General features: G+C 38.4%; 3 protein-coding genes across 7 annotated transcripts; 2 read left to right on the top strand and 1 right to left on the bottom strand.

Annotated features, from left to right (window-relative positions):
- Positions 1–1,328: 1,328 nt before the first annotated feature.
- Positions 1,329–5,923, bottom strand: ppef2b (protein phosphatase with EF-hand domain 2b). Its single transcript, XM_006789150.3, has 14 exons — positions 5,878–5,923; positions 5,523–5,698; positions 5,305–5,419; positions 4,657–4,703; positions 4,399–4,565; positions 4,190–4,226; positions 3,716–3,865; positions 3,254–3,604; positions 2,981–3,166; positions 2,761–2,903; positions 2,446–2,552; positions 2,166–2,329; positions 1,975–2,062; positions 1,329–1,766 (listed from the first exon to the last, which is right to left on the bottom strand). The coding sequence occupies exons 1-14, from the start codon at positions 5,906–5,908 to the stop codon at positions 1,582–1,584; spliced, it is 1,947 nt and encodes a 648-aa protein (XP_006789213.3). The 5' UTR covers positions 5,909–5,923; the 3' UTR covers positions 1,329–1,581.
- Positions 5,924–12,770: 6,847 nt separating this feature from the next.
- gsdf (gonadal somatic cell derived factor) lies at positions 12,771–16,044 on the top strand. Of its 5 annotated transcripts, none has more exons than XM_035906973.2 (5): positions 12,771–13,004; positions 13,481–13,638; positions 13,751–13,834; positions 13,924–14,054; positions 14,707–16,044. In XM_035906973.2, exons 1-5 carry the CDS (start codon positions 12,895–12,897, stop codon positions 14,848–14,850), a joined length of 627 nt encoding a protein of 208 aa, XP_035762866.2. In that variant the 5' UTR covers positions 12,771–12,894; the 3' UTR covers positions 14,851–16,044. The 5 variants fall into 5 exon arrangements, with proteins under 5 accessions (XP_035762866.2, XP_006789155.2, XP_035762865.2 ...); XM_006789092.2 differs by having other exon boundaries at positions 14,701–16,044; XM_035906972.2 differs by having other exon boundaries at positions 13,748–13,834; positions 14,701–16,044.
- Positions 16,045–16,268: 224 nt separating this feature from the next.
- Positions 16,269–20,431, top strand: LOC118454054 (uncharacterized). Its single transcript, XM_087843779.1, has 2 exons — positions 16,269–17,077; positions 17,289–20,431. The coding sequence occupies exons 1-2, from the start codon at positions 16,843–16,845 to the stop codon at positions 17,654–17,656; spliced, it is 603 nt and encodes a 200-aa protein (XP_087699905.1). The 5' UTR covers positions 16,269–16,842; the 3' UTR covers positions 17,657–20,431.
- The last annotated feature ends 191 nt before the right edge of the window (positions 20,432–20,622 follow it).

Below are 20,622 nucleotides of genomic sequence, written 5' to 3'. Positions count from 1 at the left end.
TAACTTCTACTTCAGTACCTGGCAAAGAGCTAAACATCTGAATTCTCCAGACCCGGCAGCCTTTGCCTCCTTACTTTCTTCTTATTGTAAATATTTAATACCCATTATTTGTCATTATCTGTTCATCTGCCTGTAAATATTTGGGGGAAAAAGTCCACATACACTACGTTGCCAAAGCTATGTGAGCCACCTACACATTACACATAACAGCCACAGGAGCTTTTTATGATATCCCATTCTAAATGGAGTTCCCCACCATTGCAGCTATGAAAACCATTCCCATTCTTCTAGGAATTCTTTTTGCAAGATTTTCACCCAGAAGAACATTTGTGAGGCCGGACACTGAGGGCTTGGATTGCAGTCTCCGTTCTACTTTCTCCCAAAGGTGTTCAGTGGGGTTGAAGTCAAAGATCTATGTGGACGAGTCAAATTCTTTCATATCTAATTTATCAAACCAGGCCTTTATGGACCTTATTTTGTGCTCTGAAGCATAGTCATACCTTAGTCATTCCATGGCTAAGCAGCTGCGTGCTAGTGTTACACTCCAAGAAGTAGCATACAGCTTTTATGCCATGTCCATAGAGCGATGGTAGCATTTACACTTGTAGCAATGAGACTGAATTCAGGTGTTTGTTTGTTTTTAAAGATTAAGAGGTGCAATTAAGCAGCTTTCATGCAGGTTACATCCCCTCATCTAACTTCTACTTTAGTACCTGGCAAAGAGCCTGCGTCTGTATGTATCACAGCTATTATCACTAACAGAAACTGAGGTCAAGAAAATTATGACACAAGCTGTGAGCTGCATCTGCAGTATGCCCTCCTACATCCACTCATGCAGCTCACTATGGAACCACGAAAGATATCATACTGTATCTATTTTCCATTAACACTTTATAATACAGCCTGTGACTAAAGGCATAATTCCCCAATAATTAAATGGCGTTTCAGTGTATTTTATTTGAAATTGCAATTAAAATGTATTTACCTACAAATACTTAAATGTATGTACACTAGAAAAAGGGAGTAATAACTAATGTTTTTATTAGTAACAAACAATTATATTGTATAGTACATTGTGAAGTACATTTAATTATAGGGAAATTGTGTCTTTAATCAGTTTGTAGTAAAATACATTAAAATTAAACTTAATTACAGGGGAGTCACGCCCTTATTCACCAGCTGTATTAAAAAGTGTTACCATTTTCCCCTCTCCCGTAGTAGTCTCGAGGAACTGTGAATAAACTATGATGTGTATCTGTAACATTATCTGCTCCAAAGATGTTAATAGTGCTCTGAGTACAAATAGACAAGCCAGTATTGCATCTGTTTGATGTTTTTATTCACCAACTAAATAGGTGAACTTTCAGTTAAATAGAAACTTTAAAAATACATAGAAAGTTTTTTAAAAAGTGGTGAAAAAGATCTACGTTGCAATGGAAAAATAATCTTTTTAGTTCATGATGTAAAATACTACTAGTACCCCCAACTATTAAACTTTTCATGATTGAGCATCAAGGTAAAAAGTAAACACAGCCCTTCCAGCATTTCAGCTGGTGCAGCTCCAGCTCCCAGTCCATCCACTCAGGAATGTGCAGAGAGGTCCACCAGACGGAAAGCCTCCATGAACTCATTAATATCGATGCTTCCGTCCTTGTTAAAATCAATGCTCTGGGCCAGGTTTGCAATGACATCATCACTGATCTCTGTCTTGAGATGAGAGCTCAGGAGTTTCCAGGTTTGGCGAAATTCCTCGTAAGAGATCAAACCTTTAGGGGGATGTGGAGGGAGAGGAAAATTCACAAACTTGTGCTATATTGTGTTGGTGACCTTGGAGCTGATCTCAGAAGGTCTTTCACCCATTCACAGAAATAACAGAGAGCATATAAAAAAAACAAAACAGTCAAGCTGAGTAGTAGGACACGGGTCCAACACTGCTTATAAACACTAAAACTGAGAGTTTGGTTGTTAACTAACCTGAGTGATCTGTGTCTATGATTCGAAAGATAGTTTCCAGGTTGGAATGGTTTTTGTACATCGTCTCCAGTAGGCTGGTATCTGATATCTGTCAGGACAAGATGCATGTTTTGTATTTTGGGGTGCCATACATTTTTCATGGTTTTACAGCTCTGAGCAGAAGGGAAGTAAGTTAAGAACAAATGAGTCACCTCTAGTTTGGGCTCAGTGATGGAGAGCTCCTTCATCCACTCCTGGTAGTCCACCATACCATTCTTGGTGCTGCTTACAAGCTGTGGGCGCAGCACTCTCCAAGGCAAACCCAGCTTCAGCACGCTCTCTGTGGCACTTGCCCAGTGACTTGGAGAGATTATCCCTACGAAAAAGATGGGAAGAATGACGAGCCCTTACACTCTCATATGCTGCCGTTATGATGTGTTTTATGTTCTGAAAATTCTGAATGCTATTTAGTGTAAAGCAGTTACAGCTAACCTGTGTTGTTAGGATCAAACTCTCCGAAGGCACTGATGAGATCTGACTTGTGTACAAACAGCTGTCGCCTCAGAGCTTGTAGAGCTGATCTCTCCGTCCAGCCAACACTGCCGAAAAGCCAAGAAGGAAAAGAAAATCCTCAGGGATTTCATATTTATTAAAACAATGTGTACAGCCATCTTCAGCAAAGGTTTTCACTTGATTTTCCACTTTTCTTCCAACTCAAAAGAACTTTTTGTCAGAAAATCTCATGAAAAACTCTTTTGAATTGTTAATGTTAAAATAATGCTTGACTATTTCTCTGTGCTCCTTTACCTTTGTCTCAGTGTGAGCTCTCTGCAAGTCTTGCTGGCCTGATACTGAACAAAGTGAGGGACCAGATCAGCTCCCATTCTTATATAGGCTCCTCTATTGCTGCCCACCTCGTAGTAATTTGAAGCCGAAAAAATTGTTAGTACCTGGATACAAGAGAAGAGATGATGGGAAAAATAAAGGTTTCTTCTGTCACTCAGAAACCTGTGCTTTATGTGCTCACCCTGCGGTTGTGGCAGAACTCATAGCCATCCTGTTTGCATTCATGGGAGCGGATGAGGAGCTGCAGGTTGTGTCTTCCGAGAACCTCCTCCGTGACATCTGGGCCCCAGTAGCAGCCTCCCCCTCTCACTTCATTGGGAATGCAGCCATTTTGGGGCATAGGGTCACTCCACAACAGGTCGACCATCTGGACAGAGGGTATCAATCTGCCTTTTTAACTGTATGAGCACTCTGAAGAATTGGTCTATGTTTGACGATCCTCACTGCCACTTACTTGTTCCCACTCATGCTCGTAGGTCTCTGTTCCTTCTTCACACTCTGGGTCTGAGTCAGAGTCTGGCTTCTTCCTTTCTCCATACGACTGGTCAAACCCAGCCAGCCTACGTCTTTTCTTCAGCTCGTCATCCACGGACCAGTTCATGTGCTGATGGCTGGTGTACAGGTTATGTAGTGAACGTCGTGGGGGGCCTTGAGATGGGGTTGAGCTGTGGTGAGTCAGAGATCGCACCCGACGTCGAAAGTCCACTGGAACGCCGGCGTCTCCGTTCCTTCTGTTCGTTGTCTGGCTGTTGCTGCCGTTCACTGCTAGCTTAGTCATCTTTGGAGGTCTGAGGGTTGACGCATACTGTGCATGTTGAAAAAACAAAACACAGATGAAGTATGCAGACATTTCTGTTTTCTTAGAACAAAATTCAACTTAAAACACAACGAACTGAAAGTGAAAGGTCTTTCTTACTTTGTGTCTGTCCACTCTGGCTATTACGCTCAGGTCTGTTGTGTCAGAGATCCCTCCATGCGCAATCAGCACCTTGTGATCAATCACAGTAGCCAGAGGTAGCCAGCTGAAGATCTTTTGGAGAAGCTTAAGGATCTTCTTGCCGTGCACCTGCAGATCAAGTCATCTTTATCATACCTTGTATATAGTCACGGTCATTATTATCATAATCCATCCTCTTCTGCAGGGCTAACACAAACATAGATATAGACAAACATTCACTCCTAAGGTAAATTTTTTCTGGCAGTAACTTTTTTGTTTTACAGAAAAACAGTAAAATTCAATGCATGTTTAAAAAAATACATGGAAATTCCTTCTTTTTTAATATTGTACATTCTAATGTATTTTATGCATTTAGTTTTATATTATTTGTTTATTTGTTTACTGTTTGGGTGTCAAACTGAATGCTAATATTAAAGTAAGTTTAAGCCTTACCCTATATTTTCCCAAAACTTCTTTAGTAAAGCCATATCTGGGAAAACACACAATGAATGACAAAATTAGTAAACACATCACATGTTGGATCGATATAAAAATGATTTCTTAAAGCTAGACTATGACTGCATTCTGACTGAAGATGTAAAACAAAAAAACAGAAATGAGATCGAGATTGAGAGAAGAAAGTGTTCCGAAGACTGGCTTACCTTAGGTTAACAATGTGGTCCTCATGGTTCCCTCTGTTTAAATGAACATCATTGGGGTAGACTAGCAGAAACCCAAACAAGATGAGCAGAATCTCCAAGGAGTTTTTGCCACGATCCACAAAGTCCCCATTGAACACATACGGTTTCTCAGTAGATGGCAAACCATTCTGGACAGTTTTAAGAGGAAAGTTTGATCAAATTGAACATCTATGAGTGGCAAGCCTGTTTGAAATGTGTGGATTGTGTAGCCTAGCCTACTTTATAGAATATCAATAGCAGATCTTCTAGCTGCCCATGGAGGTCTCCTGGAAAAGAAAACATAAAACCTGTTTATTTCATCATATGACTGCTGTGACTACAGTAGACTGAAACTGACAAAAAAATAACCAAATAAATCATGTGGTAATGATCATATCAACAAAAACAATACAAACTATAAATATGAGGTTTAATTATTCATAAAGCGTTACATAAATCAACATATCTGTAGGTGTTTGCCACCATAATAATTTATCCATCAAATCATTTCACAATTTTTCTTACTTTCCCATTTTATTTTCTGTTATTTTGTTACACATTTTCTTATATTTCTTCCCAGGGCATATTTATTTGTTTAATTTGTTGTAGAAAGTCACGTCACAGTTATTTTTTGTTTCATTGTGCAAAAAAAGACAATAACAACAAAGCAAATAGGTAAGTAATTAATTAAATAAAAAATAAAATAACATGGAAAAATAAATGGAACTAAAAAGTAAAGCTACAAACCAATAATAACAAATAATACTTAGTATGTATTATTCTTGATTTTGATGGTTTCAGTCCTCCATAGATGGGTGCATGCTCAAATAGTAGGAAATAAAAAAGGCACAGTTTGGGGATCAAATCTAGGAAAGGCCTGTTGTGTACCACATATTGTAATCTCCTTGGTGTGGCAGGAGGAAAGATGACTGATGTTTGGAAGAATTCTTAGAAGTCTCCAAGTCTCCCCAAGAATCTGCAGAACATATCGTGCATGGAGCTGCTACTGGGGGAAAGAAATCATGTATGAATAATCCGAGTGTGGAAGAATAAGGCAAAAAGGTCTATATCTGCCTCCACTGTGCCTAATGTGCCGCTGTACCTACTTGCTTGTGCTTAAAAGCCTCGACAAGCTTTGACACTCCGCAGAAGGTCATGGGGAAGGTCAAGTGGGGCCCCGTGTAGCTGTCAGGTACATCTATGCTCTTGTAGCAAAAATATCTTTCCCATTCTGCATCACGGCAGATTTCGTTCTCACGAAAGATGTGAGAAATTAGATTTCCTTCATTAGAGACAGAGGAGAAAAGAAACGGACGTGGATCAGTGCAGTGAGGAAAAGCTACTTTCGTGCTTCTCAGCAGGGAGCAGGCTGGGTGAGCTCGGATTAGCTCACTGCCTGTAATCTAATGAAACCTATAATACCGCCAATGAAACTGTGTGTGATAAGAGTCACTGTCTTACTTTCACTGCTGGCTGGGGTGAAGTGGTCCATCAAGAAGCCAAAAAAACTGTACAGCTGCAGGAAGTGAAAAAAGTAACCATAAGAAATGACAGTTTGTGAAAGTTTATGAAATCATACAACTAGTCTGGTAAAACTGTGCTTAAGCAGAGTGGACACCGGACCCCTTGTCAGTGCAGGTATCATAGTTAGCTGATACTGATGTCATGTTTTCAGATGTCTGTTATTCATATATCAAAGTATAGGACACATTAAAATTATGACCTATGGCTAAAAGAAATGTGAAAATAAAAATAGCATGGCAGACAATTAGTGTCTGTATTAAATTCAATAGTAGAAAGCGATGTGATGACCTGTCTTATAGTTAAAGCAAATATGTCAGCTTCATAGTGATGCTATCCAAAACAGGCAATACATCCACTAGCGGTGCAGGCATTCCAGTCTCTACCAGAAAATTGCATGACCAACATTATAAAACACCGGAAGATGGCTAAAAATTACTTTCATAATGCATATATGACACCGACTTACATTAATTGCGTGAGCTCACCTTGATCTGATCTTGTTGTCCTGCATATTCAATAGACTGGAAGATGTTCCACGTGCACCTGCGTCTGATCTCCAGCCGGGCAACATACTGCCGATACCAGCGCTGAATCAACAGAGCCGCTCTGATTGCTGAAGATTTGGAGAGAAATAACAAAGCACTCATCTTCCATTACCAGTACTTTTATACTCTTAGTCAGATCCAGGTTGAAACACTTACCAGTGGCAGCTTTGCCGCATGCATAAAAGTGGGGTTACATTTACAAAAGTTAAACTTACTGAGAATTTTTCCAGAGAATAGTTTGAACTATACACTATAAAAGGTACAGCTGATGGAGTAAATAAACTTACCTGGGACTGAGAGGCTCACTAAAATGGGAGAAGACACTGAGTTGTAGTTTTACAATTTTAAAAAAAGCATTTATTTAAAGAAGAAAAAAATTGGAAAGTAGCTGCACCTCTGTCACATTTCTTCTGCTGTACTTCTGATTTTCTCAGGCCACAGCCCATGACCTCTTTGCTGTTGTCACTGTCAGAAACAAAAACAAAGATACTTTCACACGGAAGTCTGAAATTTCTGAGCTTGTGTTTTGCAACCCGGGAATAGTGCAATAATAGATCTCTAGATACAAAATAACATGCTATACTTATTTTTACAGTTTAACTGACACTTGATTTATGAAATGTTCCCAATAAATCCAAAATAGCATTCACAACACAAGTAACGTAAATGTAAATAACTTGGAAAAACAAGTTATTCCTTAAAATGACTGAATTCATGATGTTAACCATTAACAGAATAAGAACCTTGGCATTTAATATTAATATAAAACTGAAGAATACACAGCAAAATCCAAACAAATGCCCACACTGAACATTAAGAACTTACCTGGCCACGTCCCCTTCCGTTCATTACCTCCTCTCTTACACCTTATAAAGGGTAAAAGGAAAAAAGTATAGGTTATAACTTTATGACTATTTTGTTTCCCTTGTGTAGCAGCATGGGAAACCGCACGTCCTCGCTCCACAGCTACAGCACCCCAGCCATCACAACAACACACCAGCAAGTGTCTCAGACAGGCTCCTGCAATTGCTTAAACAAAACAAGATGCAAGTGGATTAGGATTAAACCTTACTACAGCTGGCATCTGCGCTGAATAAACAGATGACAGCTCTAATAAAGGGCAGCAAGTGTTTTGAAAGGAGGCTTAGCTGCAGTAAATACAGATTTATTCATGAATGAAGTTACAAGTACAGCACAGCATGTACTCTAATTTGCTCTCTTTCTGTTCCTTCCGTACGTTTTTGCTCACACCTCAGTGTTTCCAGGCCTCTCACCCTGAAGGAAAACATTTTTTAATTTTTAGTTTTGTAACACTATTAATGCCTCTCAGGTGCTTCATAATATGACTGGCAGCAAGACTATTGGATTGCTTAACATTGTTGCACCTTTATTAAGTGCCATCTGCAATACATTTCACATGTTGTTGCGTTTTGATACAGTTTACTGTACTAATATTTGTCTTTATTAAAATGCTACCACTGAAGTTTCCCCGTCTTGCTGTGTTAAATGGTGCCACACCTCCCGTGCCCTGTTAAGCACCAGTGAAAATTGTTCATTGAACTCAGCTTGTTTTCAGCGTCCTCAAGAAAGTTGTCTGTGATGTCTGCTTCTGGGACATCACGGTAAACGTTTGTCCGTGTACAGAGTCTCTGTGTGATCCCAGCCAGCAGCACCTGTTGGTGCTGTGACTTTCTACGACAAGGAAGTGGTGGGAGACGTCTGCTACTCAAGGACTCTCATTCATACATAGCTGCAAGCTGTCTAAAGCTGGAGAATCCCACAGTGACACACACACGCCCACCATCAGTGCGCTGGACTTATTACTCACACTTTGGGGAAATGGTTGACTAAATGGTTGAAGGCTAAAACAAGGGCAACTACAGAGTACACTAGTCCGCGAACACACAGAAAAATCCATTACTGAGAGATGTTACAAAGAAGAACAAAAAGGGGGTGACACACCAGTCACGAGACTGGATGCGCCGCCATGTGGCGGTACATTGCGTTACAACAGCAACTGTTACAACACCCACACAGAGCAACAACGATGTCTCAAAAGTGTCCTGTGACCATTTGATGAGTCTGATCTCCATGCCAGATACCACTGGATTAAAATCATTCAAGTAAGCTGAATGTAAATACTAGCATACAAAAATGCTACTCGTGTATTTTCAGTCTGAAGTTGTTCATATTACAGATTTTCTTTTAAAAAAAAAGCACTACATCGGCTTCATCTGCACACAAAGTACTTGTTTGCACATGTTTATATTTAATTACTGGTTTAGGGTTTAGGGTGTGTGTGTGTGTGTGTGTGTGTGTGTGTGTGTGTGTGTGTGTGTGTGTTTGCATGTGGTAACAAAATACAAATTAAAGCATTCCAGCCCTGAGAAGCTGAGGCATGGAAAATTTAAGACCTGAGGTTAAGATCTTTGCAGTGTTGTTGAGACCCATACAACATCTTACACAAGACTATTTTCCATATGTGAATTATGTGGGTTTAAAATTTTCTAAAATATTATTGTAATAATATGAAGCAGTTACATTCTGACAGAAGTATTTGTACTTTTACATAAGCAAAGTAGACCTACAATATGTTCATAATTAAACCTTTTCAAAAAATAAGTGTTTAAATAAATTACGTTCACAGACTTCTACCTTTGGTAACATTGTGTCAATTTGCCCCAACAAATTAAAATACTATATTTTGTAAGCTTATCACATTATTTTGATCACAATATGACATTCTATTTTGAAATTAAATTTAAGAAAGAAATAGTACAAGATACTGAAGAATAGAGAAGGGGTATCTTTCTGGTAGTACAACCCTGAGTGAATGTATAATATTTTCCAAAACTGTGAACTGAGGTAAAAACACATATTTCTTTTCCATATAATACATAGATATGTACATGCATACATACATGTAAATATATTGAACAGACAGTCATTTAACTTAGTGCAGGTCTTTATCTAAGGTGAAAGACAGACTTGTTATATCACCTCCAAAGGAAAGTACTGCAAGCAACAGCTTGCAGCATGAATTCCTTTGGCAGCGTGGAAGAATTCTTGTTTGGTATCCACAGGCTGCAGATAAGAGAACCAATTTGGCCTCATGAGAAAGTTTGGCTGCTGCAAATTTAGTTGTTAGTTGAGGAATCTGAAGAGACGGAGGTCAGCTAAGGACGCAGAACTTGTAGCTGCCATTCCATACAAGTCTGTGGCCTTAGCTGACCCACAGAACTGTGAAAGTTTTTTTCAGATATTAACATCACCTGCAGCAATCATTGTTGCTTTGTATTACATTTCTTCCCTCAGGATCCTGTCCTTGAAAAACAGCTGCAGAGAAATAATATCGTTTTTTTTTTTTTTTGTTTATCAGGGGAGATTTTCACCTTTCATGTGATGCCCAAAAATGTGAGGTGTGATACAAACTGATAATCACCCATATGCAGAAATAAATGCTAGTTTGTTGCTGTTTGTTGAAACCAACTGTATTTTTCCCATGATTATAAACTGGGGTCTGTTGATGGGTCATTCGTTGCCATCTTTGACTGTTCAAACCCAAATGTGTAGTGCAAAAAAAACCCCCACATATATGATATAAATGGTTTACTCAAAGAGTTTTAGTCAGGTTTTGAACCTCATCACAGTACAGAAACAGTGTCAGGAAAGGATACAAGTGATCTTATGGCCTTGGGCATTACTTATTTCTGGTACTGTCCTACTAGACTTCAGTGCAGCATTTGATACTGATGACCACACTATTTTATTACAGACATTAGAGCATGCCTTGGGAATTAAAGTTACTGCAGAGTAGTGGTTTGAATCATATCTATCAAATAGACTCCCATTTGTTTATGTAAATGAGGCATCTTCTTCACACACAAATGTTAGTTATGGAGTTCCACAGGGTTCTGTGCTGGGAACACAACTTCTTTACTTTATACATGCTTTCCACAGGAAGTATCATTCAAAGGCATAGCGTTTCATTGCAAATTTACATCTATCAGTGAAGTCAGATAAACACACACAACAGTTAAACTGCAGGAATGTCTTAAAGACATAAAGATTGGGATGACGTCTATTTTTAGTTTCTAAATTCAAATGAAAGGTTATTGTACCCACCCCTGAAATTCTTAGAAAAATGACATCCAACTAGAGACTTACTCTGGATGTCATTATTTTGGCCTCCAATCACACTGTGAATAATCATGGAGTAATTTTTGACCAGGATGTCCTTCAGTGAACATATTAAACAAACATGTAGGACTGCTTTCTTGCATTTGTGCAATATCTCTAAAATTGGAAACATCCTGAATGGTGCTTAAAAACGACTTCATGCATTTATTACTTTTATTATCCGCTTTTGTAATATATTATTTTCAGGCTGTCCTCAAAACGCCCTGAAAAGCCATCATTTGATTCAAAATGATGCAGTAACTGCATTATTGTACTGGAAATAGAGAGCATATTTCTCCCATATTGGCTTCTCTTCATTGGCTCCCTGTTAAATTCAGAATTTAATTTAAAATGCTTCTCCTCACATACAAGGTCTTAAATCATCAGCCCCCATCTTATCTGAATAATAATGATCATACATGTCACCCTAAAGGAGCACTTCACTCAGACTGCAGGCGTACCTGTGTTTCCTAGGATATTTAAAAGCAGAATGGGAAGCAGAGCCTTTAGCTTTCAAGCTTTGGGACTAGTTCTCAGTTTGTATTCGGAAGACAGACACCTCTACTTTTATAATTAGGCTTAAACCTTTCCTTTTTTATAAATGTAGAGCTGGAGTTGGGGTGACCCTGAATCCTCCCTGAGTGATGCTGCAATAGCCTAGCCTGCTGGGGGCTTCCCATCATGCACTGAGTGTTTCTTCTTTACTCACCCTTTTCACTAACTTGGTGCTTACGCACCATTCTGCATTTAATGAGTAGTCACTATTTATCTCTGACTCTCTTCCACATTCTTTTGTCCTGTCTGTCTTCCCTCACCCCGACTGGTTGCCGTTACCCCTCTATGAGTCTGGTTCTTACAGAGATTTCTTCCTGTTAAAAGGGAGTTTTTCCTACCCACTGTTTCCAAGTGCTTGCTCAAAGAGGATCATTTGATTGTTGGGGGTTTCTCGCTATTATTGTAGGTTCTTTACCTTACAATATAAAATGCCTTTTGAATGAATTGTGATAAAACTTTATAGGGGTGCAGACTGGGCCCTGATTAACTATTAATTAAAATCTGACTTACAGCCATCCCGATCTTCAAGGTAAAAAATTTACTAAAGCTTTATAACCTAATATATTGTTTAGAAAGTATTAAAATTTAAAAGATTATGTCACATTTTAAAAGTTATATTAATGGAATATAGAGCTATTTAAAACTGTTTTCTACTTCATTTTTTTTGTACTGACAACATATAGGAAATGATATATGGATATTCCAAGTATGACGACTTCTTTACAACATTCAGGATATGACATCACATTATAGTTTGCATCTAAATATCATGATGCCTGATCTCAAATTTTACTTTTCACATCGGCCTTTCTTTCAAGTTGACTGCAAAGTGCATTAAGTCTTTAATGAAAGTGTTGTACAGAGAAAGATAAATAACTGCCTAGTTACTTAGAAATATAGTAGTTTTTATATAATAATCTCAAGTTATTCTTTTCCAGTTTTTTAAAAACCAGTGCCTATTATTCATTACCTATTGTGATATAATGTTTGTATAATCAAATGAAACATCTGTCACGCAACCCTTATAGGAGTTTCACTGCACTGCAAACTGCTTAAAGTATGTTTTAACAAACAAAGAAAACTAAGTAGTTATATAAATGCAATACCGCCCTCAGAGTGAGCTGCCTTGGTGAAGGACAGTCTCAGAGTGCCTCTTGTTAAATTAGGTATTTCACTGATAAGGTCATTTTGTCAGGATGTTTAATGGACTGCATTACATCGAGATGTGTTCATAATTTTCCTTCACCTATGGAAATAGCAAAAATACATAAGTAATAATAATAGAAACACCAACTTTAAATATAAATTCAAACCTTTTGTCAAAGTGTTGTGCCCAGGCAGGCATACTATAACATGAGTACATGTTTTTTACAATGTATGTGTACCTCTTGTTCCTAAGTTGTTGGTTTTTTTTGCCTGCATTTGTGACCTCTCTTTCTCCACCCATTAATCTTCGTTCATTTATTCTTTCACACAGAACAGGGGAAAAGTCTACAGTGTTAACTATCTCAAGGCCACGTTGGGGTACAAGCAGATAAAAACCGTGGTTCCCAGACCCTGACAAACAATACCTAGCGCAGCATCCCAGTTTTGTGGCTCCTATCTCCTCCTCCGACCAGACGTTCGGAACCAACCGCAGCCTTTGTCTGCAGCCAATCTTACGTGTTCATCCACCATGGCCTTTGCATTCATTGTCATGACAATGCTTTTGGGCTCTTCCATGATGATGGCATTTGTCTTGGATCCATCCAGGAAAGAACCTGAAGCTGCTGTCTTAGGTCACAGGTCAGTATCAATACCAAATCAGAATCTATCAGAATAACCACACCACAATTTTGCGTGCCTATGTAGTTTTTGTTAGTACAGCCATCTATTTGCATGATGTTTTAATTATGTTTTTTTTTTTACATTTCAAGAAAATCTTTCTCTATTGTTCAGAAATCAGAGTGAGCTGTGTGCTGATGCACGTGCGGTGAGGTCACATGGGTTAAATAGTAAATTCACTGTGTGATTCAGGGTCATGTTGCCCAAATGGTTTTCAGGGAGAGCTGCACAGAGACATAACAGACTGTTCTGTTCAAGCTGCGGTAATGAAATCAATCACACTTGTCTCACTTCAGCCAAACATCTGCAAACCACTAGTCCACGAGGGTACTTGAGGGTATCTAGAAACCAACTACTTTTTCTTTTAATGCTGTAAAAACAACAAAGATTACTTTCTTTTATTTTTCTTCCAACACAACATTGTACGTGATGTTCAGGTGCCAAGGTGAGTCATGGCAGTCCATCAAAAAGAACCTCCTTGGGGTTCTGAGCTTGCAGACTGAGCCGCAGCTACCTGCCGGTGCACTGGACAGTGTCAGAGAGCAGTGGAACCGAACCTTCAGCATCATTTCTCACACAGCCAAGCATACTGCAAGTATGTGAAATCAAAAGATACACAGAAAAATGTTCCACCCTCAACCTAGCGCTCAGTGGCAGTCAACTCTAAAGTCTTACAGTGCCTCTGTATCTCCTTCCTGCCCCAGCAGTCCCAGGCTACTCTGCATCAGCTGATAATCAAAACAGTGCGAGCCTGAACTGTTGCTCCATTGCCTCAGAGATCTTTATGAAAGGTGTGTAACAATACATTGTTATTAATGTGTAACAATAATACTGGTATGCAGCATTTTTCAGTACAGTAATCAAGTGTTTAATTTCCCAGATCTGGGCTGGGACAGCTGGGTGATCCAGCCTTTGAGTCTTACCTATGTTCAATGCGCAACCTGCAACTCTGCCATGACCACTGTGCAATGTCCATCATCCCAAGTAAATATCCAGGATGCCAACACACAGGTATAGTTAACAAAGACATTATTACAAGAGAATAATTCACTGATTTATATGTTTTTGACTCACATTTACATCTATAGATATTTATATGTTGTGCTTTAGTCCCCCAAAAAACAAAACCTGGCATAGGAAATTCTCATAAGTGTGTGGGAACAGCACAATGCTTAGATTTATGATGTACTTTGTTATTTTCTACTATGCTGCCTAAGAACAGCACGTATCTTACCTTGGTGTGCTCTGGAGGCGAAACAGCTGCATGTAGATAAGCACGTGTACTTCTTCTTCCTGCCAACATAAATGAACTTGACCAAAAACAAGCCGAGGCATTCCACAAAGTTCATCGACCAGAAAAAGCGTGACAGCAGGAGAGTATTGTGGAAACAGAACAGTAAATAAAAAAAATCAAAACTAGAAGCTGAAGTGTTGGTTATTTTGTTTAAATCATTTCTATTTAAACAAAATAAAAATGTAAATCATTTCTTGACACCTTGCTTTCTTTGGTGTGAAGTCCTGCACACTCTAAATGTTTATGGGGGGGTTTTTCACTGAAATATGACAACAATACAATTTTTAAAATGCTTAAGCGTCAACTCTATAATCATGAAAATATGCACCGTGTCTGATTCCTGCTCTCTTTATCTTTTCCCAGGGCCAGGTGCCATGCTGTCAGCCCATCTCCCATGAAGTGGTGCCCATTGTCTATATGGAGGAATCCAGCACCATTGTCATTTCCTCCATGGAGCTGACCCGCAGCTGTGGCTGTGGGCTGGGCAACTCTGAGGATCCTGGCAAGGAGTAGGCTGTCTTGAGTGTGTGGTATGAACCGCTTGGCTTTTATACACACATCAAAAGAACAAAAAATCATATCCACAATTCTGTTCTCATACAAACGCTGCTTTTGTAGGTCGTCTTTCCCTTTTAAAATAGAAAGTGCATTCAGCACTGGCTCCAGGAACCAAAGCAAGTCTGGGCTTTCCATTCCTGCAGCTGCGCTGTATTAAAACAGGAGTTTTGGAAAGCTGGACAATTATTGTTCAACTGATTTAACAGTAATTACACAATCTTTATGTCTTTGTCTGTAACCATTGAACCAAAGAAAGCTCCAGCCAACACATGTATGGTAAATCCTCACAGTCTGTCTTTAAATAAATCTCATGTGGACAGGCTACTATTAATAGCTGTTAACTATTACTGAGAAGAAATGTTCCCTGAAGAAATGTAAGACTTGAGCCAGACCCTCTCACAAGAGGATCCGGCTCTACTCTTAAAGCAGATCGTCTCTGATATGTAATCTTCACAGATTATGTTTCATGCTCACAAGATAAATTTAGCAATCTATTAATTTCTCTGGGGCATAGGCATGACTTTCCATTGGTTATACTCTATATTTTCATGTGTCAACTGAGAAAAAAGAAAAACAATGTTGGCCCGCAAACCCAAAAACTGCAACTGTAAAAGTTCATAATTAAACTATTTACTGGTGATATGACTGACATGCTTTAACAGAGGAGAACAAACAATCTTCTGTCCACATTTAATTTTGATTCTGATTTGTCATATGTATATAAATTCTGCCAATTGCAACAGTTAGATATTCAAAATTCAGATTCTTATTTTTGAGATTGGCTGCTTCAGTTTTATGTGTTTGTGGCGTAATTTACATTACATTATCTGACTGCTTTTATATACATTTATACTAAAGAATTCTTGGTTTTTTTGTTTGTTTGTTTTCAAATGTATGCTTTTTTGATTAAGACTGGTGACAGCTCTTGGTTGTAATTTTATTTTGTTGTATACTCTGGCTTATTTTACAAAATTACCACCATGTTTTAAGTAATGTTTCACAAGTGTACTACTGCTTACAGTGTTATACAATAAAGCAATTTAACATATTTAGATAAACCTTTTTTTTTTTATTGTGCTCAAGACACTGTTTTCCCATCTTAATCACTTGTACCATTCAATAAATTCTTGCTTATTCCAATAAAAGATTGAAATCAGCTAATTTTTTTAATACTTCTCAGTTGCTATTGTGTAAGTATAATTCACAAATTAAATAAAATGCTTCACAATAAAACACAAGAAACAGAAGTATAACATATCACAACAATGCATTGTAACAGTCACAATTGTGTGGTGTCTCTTTAAGACCACCTAAGTTCATGTTTAGTGATGTCACAAGTATGCGCCACTGCCCCCTGTAGAGTGTGTGAGAAGCGTGCTGGCACATGAACTCAGATGGACTTCATATCTTTACCTCCTTAACTCAAAGTAACGTTACGAGTTGTATGAACACTGCTTGCTTCATGATAAGACAGCAGCCGTTCAACTAGGCCTTGTAAGGTTAGTGAAGAGTGTGTTTATTAAAGGACAAGCACTGTGGAATTCCCAGTACCAGTGTTGTCGTGGGCTGAGTGGTCCTCTCAACCACTGAATACAACCCACGTTACAGTATTCTTTATATTATTCTCTCAACTGACATTTTTAAATAAAACTTTCCTTATACCAGCCCCTCGTGGCTTACTGCCAGCCACAGACTTGCTGTTAATTCAAGTGGGAGGGAAAAAGTAGATGATGAGGAAAAGTTGGCACTGTACTGTATAAAACTAGGTGTTGGTGTGAGGGAGAGCAACATGTTGCGTACTTCTGAGGAGCCTCTAATGTTTTTTTTAGCTGCTGTACATGCAATCCTTTCCTGGCTGCAGTGAAATCCTCACATATAGTTCTAAGTTTAAAGTTTGTGAAGTTTCAGGTCTAGCTCAACATTGGCAGCTGCCTCGGTTTTTGATTAATGCTGGACAGAATGCCAGGACATATCGGCATATGGTTGTCTTTTGGCATACTGTGGCCACTTCTGCTGGCTGTCGGCGCAATTGAATGTTCAGAAAAAGAAACACTGATCAACCCGCTTCCCAGGAGGGTGATACAACCAAGTGACTGTTTAATGGAGTGTACTGGGATGACATACATCAAAAAATTGCAGCTTCAGGACAATCATAACATTCGGCTGTCAGACTCAACTGAAGGTAAGGAGACACAACATGACACCATCAACTCTGGGTCGGAGGTGTGGGGGGGTGTTTGTTGCAAAATCAAATCTCAGGCTGTGTTCTGAAAATAATTCCTGAGAGACATCATCGCTAGTTAAAGTGGTTCTGCTGCATCTATCTCCACCTGACTGACCTGTTTTATATTGCGCATGTGTATAGGCCTTCACAAACTAGTTTCCTTTCCTAGGAGACCTCGGGGAATACTGTTGGCCTACTGACCTCAAGTGCAACATTGGTGAGAGCTTTTTGCATGCCTACGCGGTATTGCCTGTGGATATATCTGCTGTGGGACATGAGCAACTGGAGGTCAAAGCCACTGCTCCAGCTGCCACTACACTACATGCACATAACAGCCCTACAACAATCGCAGAGAGCTGCGGCCTTCGTTACGACGTCACACGGCATTTCAGCACACAGAACACTGGGACATCGCTCTGCATCCAGGTTGCTACCCAGGAAGATGCTCTGGGGGACACAGTTCTTAAATGTCCTCCATATCTGGTCACCTTCTGGCAAAGAAGTCCAAATCAGCGCCAACAACAAAGTGCTGGATAAAATATCAGAGGTAGAGGTATCCAGATCTTTTAAGTAAAACCACCAATTAGGATATTAAATAATATGAAAGGTCCTGCATTTTTAGAAATTTTAATGGAAGTATTAGATGCAAATGTACAGAATGAATAAAAGAAAAGAACAGCCTCTTTGTCACAAAGGAGATGGCGCTCACTCTATAACTTATGGTGATTTTCTTTAAAAATTGGCATTGTTTGCTTTTCATTAATTTAAAACTGCCACATACCCACAGGGGTTAGTATAAAATTGTCACACAGCTTGTTTTTTTTATCTAGTTAATTTGATCATACCTGGAAGCTGGAAGTGTTACATTCTTATTGCTTATATAAACGGTTTAGACATTTTACTTTATTTGTTCTTTTCATACTTTGTATGTTAAAAGTTTACTTTCTAAAGTATCTAGTAAGTAAACCTTTCAGACTAATAGAATAGAATAAAATGTTCACTATTTCCTTGTGAGCTGTTTTGAAGTAACAAGTGTGTTTGGAAGTGGTTGTAATTTATACTTAAGTCGCCAACAGCAATAAGGAAAATCTATTGTGGGTCTCCAAAGCCCAATAATAAAATAGGGTATCAGAGATGCTAGTAATGGATGGTTATGCTTGGATTGTAATTCAGGGGTAAGGCTGGGGCAGAAAAGATTAATAACTGTAATTTCTCTATATTCTTAAGCAAGTTTAGATTTATTTTCTAGTGCTCTCGATGTGCATTTAAATCCCTTACCTGAGTGAACGGAAAATGAGAGTGAGGTCCACAAGTTCACTAAACTTGGAAAGCCATGTGAGTGATAGTAACGATATTATTTACTATTCTGACGAAATGCATTTAATGCACTTGCTATGATCAGTGAAGCTGTATACTACATTCTTTCAAAAATATGTTTTAAGATGAGGATCAAGCATATGAGCATGATGACGTGGGTGTTATGAACATTATATGGCACATGTACTTGTATTATCCACAATAATATTCTTATGATATATATTTGGTTTATGTGACTTCAGTTGTAAGGGTGTTTCGTGGCACTGAATGATTTTAGATGTGTCAACTCTGAAACTTTCAGGGCAAACTTGTTGCTCTGCTGACTTATTCAAAGGCAAAAAGCTATGTAAATGTTCTCTCTAAATGAAGAATGCAATGATGTTAATGTTGTGTTGATAGTTAAATATTAAACCATTTCATTTTCCTTTCACTCACACATCTTTATTGAGTTTAACTATTTAAGAAGGCTATAATAAGATGTGATTGTAAACATATTTTTGCTCTTTTTCCCACTTCCATTTTGTCTGTTTGTTTATTTTTATTCAGTTGTTATGCATAAAATCCTCACAATGTATCTTTTTGCATTTCATTACTACACAAGGACATAATATACTGCCACCTCCTGGGTATGATGTAAACTAATGGAAGTACTGGAATTAAGTCCCGTTTACTGTCCAACCACTGGATGGCAGACTTCTTACAGGGTAGTACTGCACCAGACTAACAATCAGTATAAATAAATAATTTACTGCCATAAAAAAAAAAACTACAACTAGGGTGTACAAGTAGGGTGAAACACCAGTTTCTCTGTGAAATGTTGAGCATTATTCCTGTCTTTTAACAAACACCATATTTCACATATTCCACCAAAATGTGGACAAGAAAATCCACAAAGGTGCTTCAAGTAGGCTCATTTTCCATTGCAGTTTTTGTGATCTGTCTCAAAATAATAATCAGTTGTTTAAAATAATTAGTGGAATTATTCCTAATGATCACCCTAGTATAAAAGAAAATCCATTTGAATTGACTAATCAATCACAGCGTTAGTTTGGTCATGACAAAAAGTCATCCTAAGCAAACCTTGGCAAATCTCAGTGCCAGAATACATCAGCTGATGGCTGAGCTGATACCCTTTAATACACACAATTGGAAAATTTCATGTAGTCTGTCTACATTTACTGAACATCTGCAAGTGGTTTTGCAAACCACCCCATCCCAGCTCTCTTCTATGCATGACGTAATCAGTGCCATATCTGTTGTTATTGATGTACTGTTTTGTATGGATTGAAGGGGTTTGGGTGGGCAGTGGGGGAAAACCTTTTTCTGTTACAGTGTAGACACACTATTAAGCCTAAGCTCTATTAAGGCTTAAATGAAGGAGGGTTTTTGTTGGTGTGCTCTGCTGGCAGGCGACCAGGGGAAGCATAACATAACCTTCCTATTGGGCCTCCAGACAGACCTTTCTCTGCCTGTATTAAAATAGAAATGTCATGAAAGGTGTGACAAAGATGAAGAGTGAGTCAGGACATTCTGCCTGTCTTAATCACCACCAACAAATAATCACAAGAAAGTGTGAAAAGAAAAGAAAAAAGGTATCTTGTGTGTTTAAAAGCCAGTCATACTTGCCTTTAAGCCGTCTGCTTTCTTACTGAGTCATTTTTTAAGTTCAATGGATACATATTGCCAAGAACAATTTATTCACGTGTCACCTCAAATGATCTTATTTATGAATGAACATTAGTCAAATATATCAAACAGGACCACACAGGACAAAGGGGATGATTTTCCTAAATCAGATTTTTTAAATCTCTCTTTTTCCATTACATATAATCATGAGATCAAATGATTATTTGCTGTAGGGTTTTCAATACTAAAATTATGGCAAGAGCTCACTGTAAATAATAAATATTATAAAATAAAGCATTGTTTTTGTTTATGTACATTTTACATGTTTTGTTATATCATATTATAATAAAATCACTTACTTATTCTCTATCTTTCCTTGTTTTACAAATCATTCTATTCTTCAGGTGCCGACAACCAAGTTAAATCACAATGGAGCACATAACATGTAAATATAAACACAGGTGGCTGTACCATGTGTCTCAGGCAGGGGTAATTGTGAAAAGTTTGCGCAAACCCCTCTAAAGGAGAAAAAACGATTAATAATGTTGCCCCTATTGGAT

The sequence above is a fragment of the Neolamprologus brichardi genome, chromosome 7 (assembly GCF_056152115.1).
Source record: "Neolamprologus brichardi isolate AB-2024 chromosome 7, ASM5615211v1, whole genome shotgun sequence".
NCBI classification, from domain to species: domain Eukaryota; kingdom Metazoa; phylum Chordata; class Actinopteri; order Cichliformes; family Cichlidae; genus Neolamprologus; species Neolamprologus brichardi.
Note: the sequence above shows the minus strand (reverse complement) of the source record. Positions and strands in the feature narration are given on the sequence as shown.

What these genes read in the sequence shown, in the direction of transcription:
- LOC118454054 (XM_087843779.1), top strand. Translation starts at nt 16,843, where the DNA reads ATGCTGGACAGAATGCCAGGACATATCGGCATATGGTTGTCTTTTGGC. An exon ending in GCTGTCAGACTCAACTGAAG is followed by an intron (nt 17,078 to 17,288) that starts GTAAGGAGACAC and finishes TTCCTTTCCTAG; the next exon opens with GAGACCTCGGGGAATACTGT.
- ppef2b (XM_006789150.3), bottom strand. Translation starts at nt 5,908, where the DNA reads ATGGACCACTTCACCCCAGCCAGCAGTGAAA. An exon ending in CACCCCAGCCAGCAGTGAAA is followed by an intron (nt 5,699 to 5,877) that starts GTAAGACAGTGA and finishes TCTCTAATGAAG; the next exon opens with GAAATCTAATTTCTCACATC. An exon ending in CAAGGAGATTACAATATGTG is followed by an intron (nt 4,704 to 5,304) that starts GTACACAACAGG and finishes TTTCTTTTCCAG; the next exon opens with GAGACCTCCATGGGCAGCTA.
- gsdf (XM_006789090.2), top strand. Translation starts at nt 12,895, where the DNA reads ATGGCCTTTGCATTCATTGTCATGACAATGCTTTTGGGCTCTTCCATG. An exon ending in GCTGCTGTCTTAGGTCACAG is followed by an intron (nt 13,005 to 13,480) that starts GTCAGTATCAAT and finishes CGTGATGTTCAG; the next exon opens with GTGCCAAGGTGAGTCATGGC. An exon ending in CACAGCCAAGCATACTGCAA is followed by an intron (nt 13,639 to 13,741) that starts GTATGTGAAATC and finishes ATCTCCTTCCTG; the next exon opens with CCCCAGCAGTCCCAGGCTAC.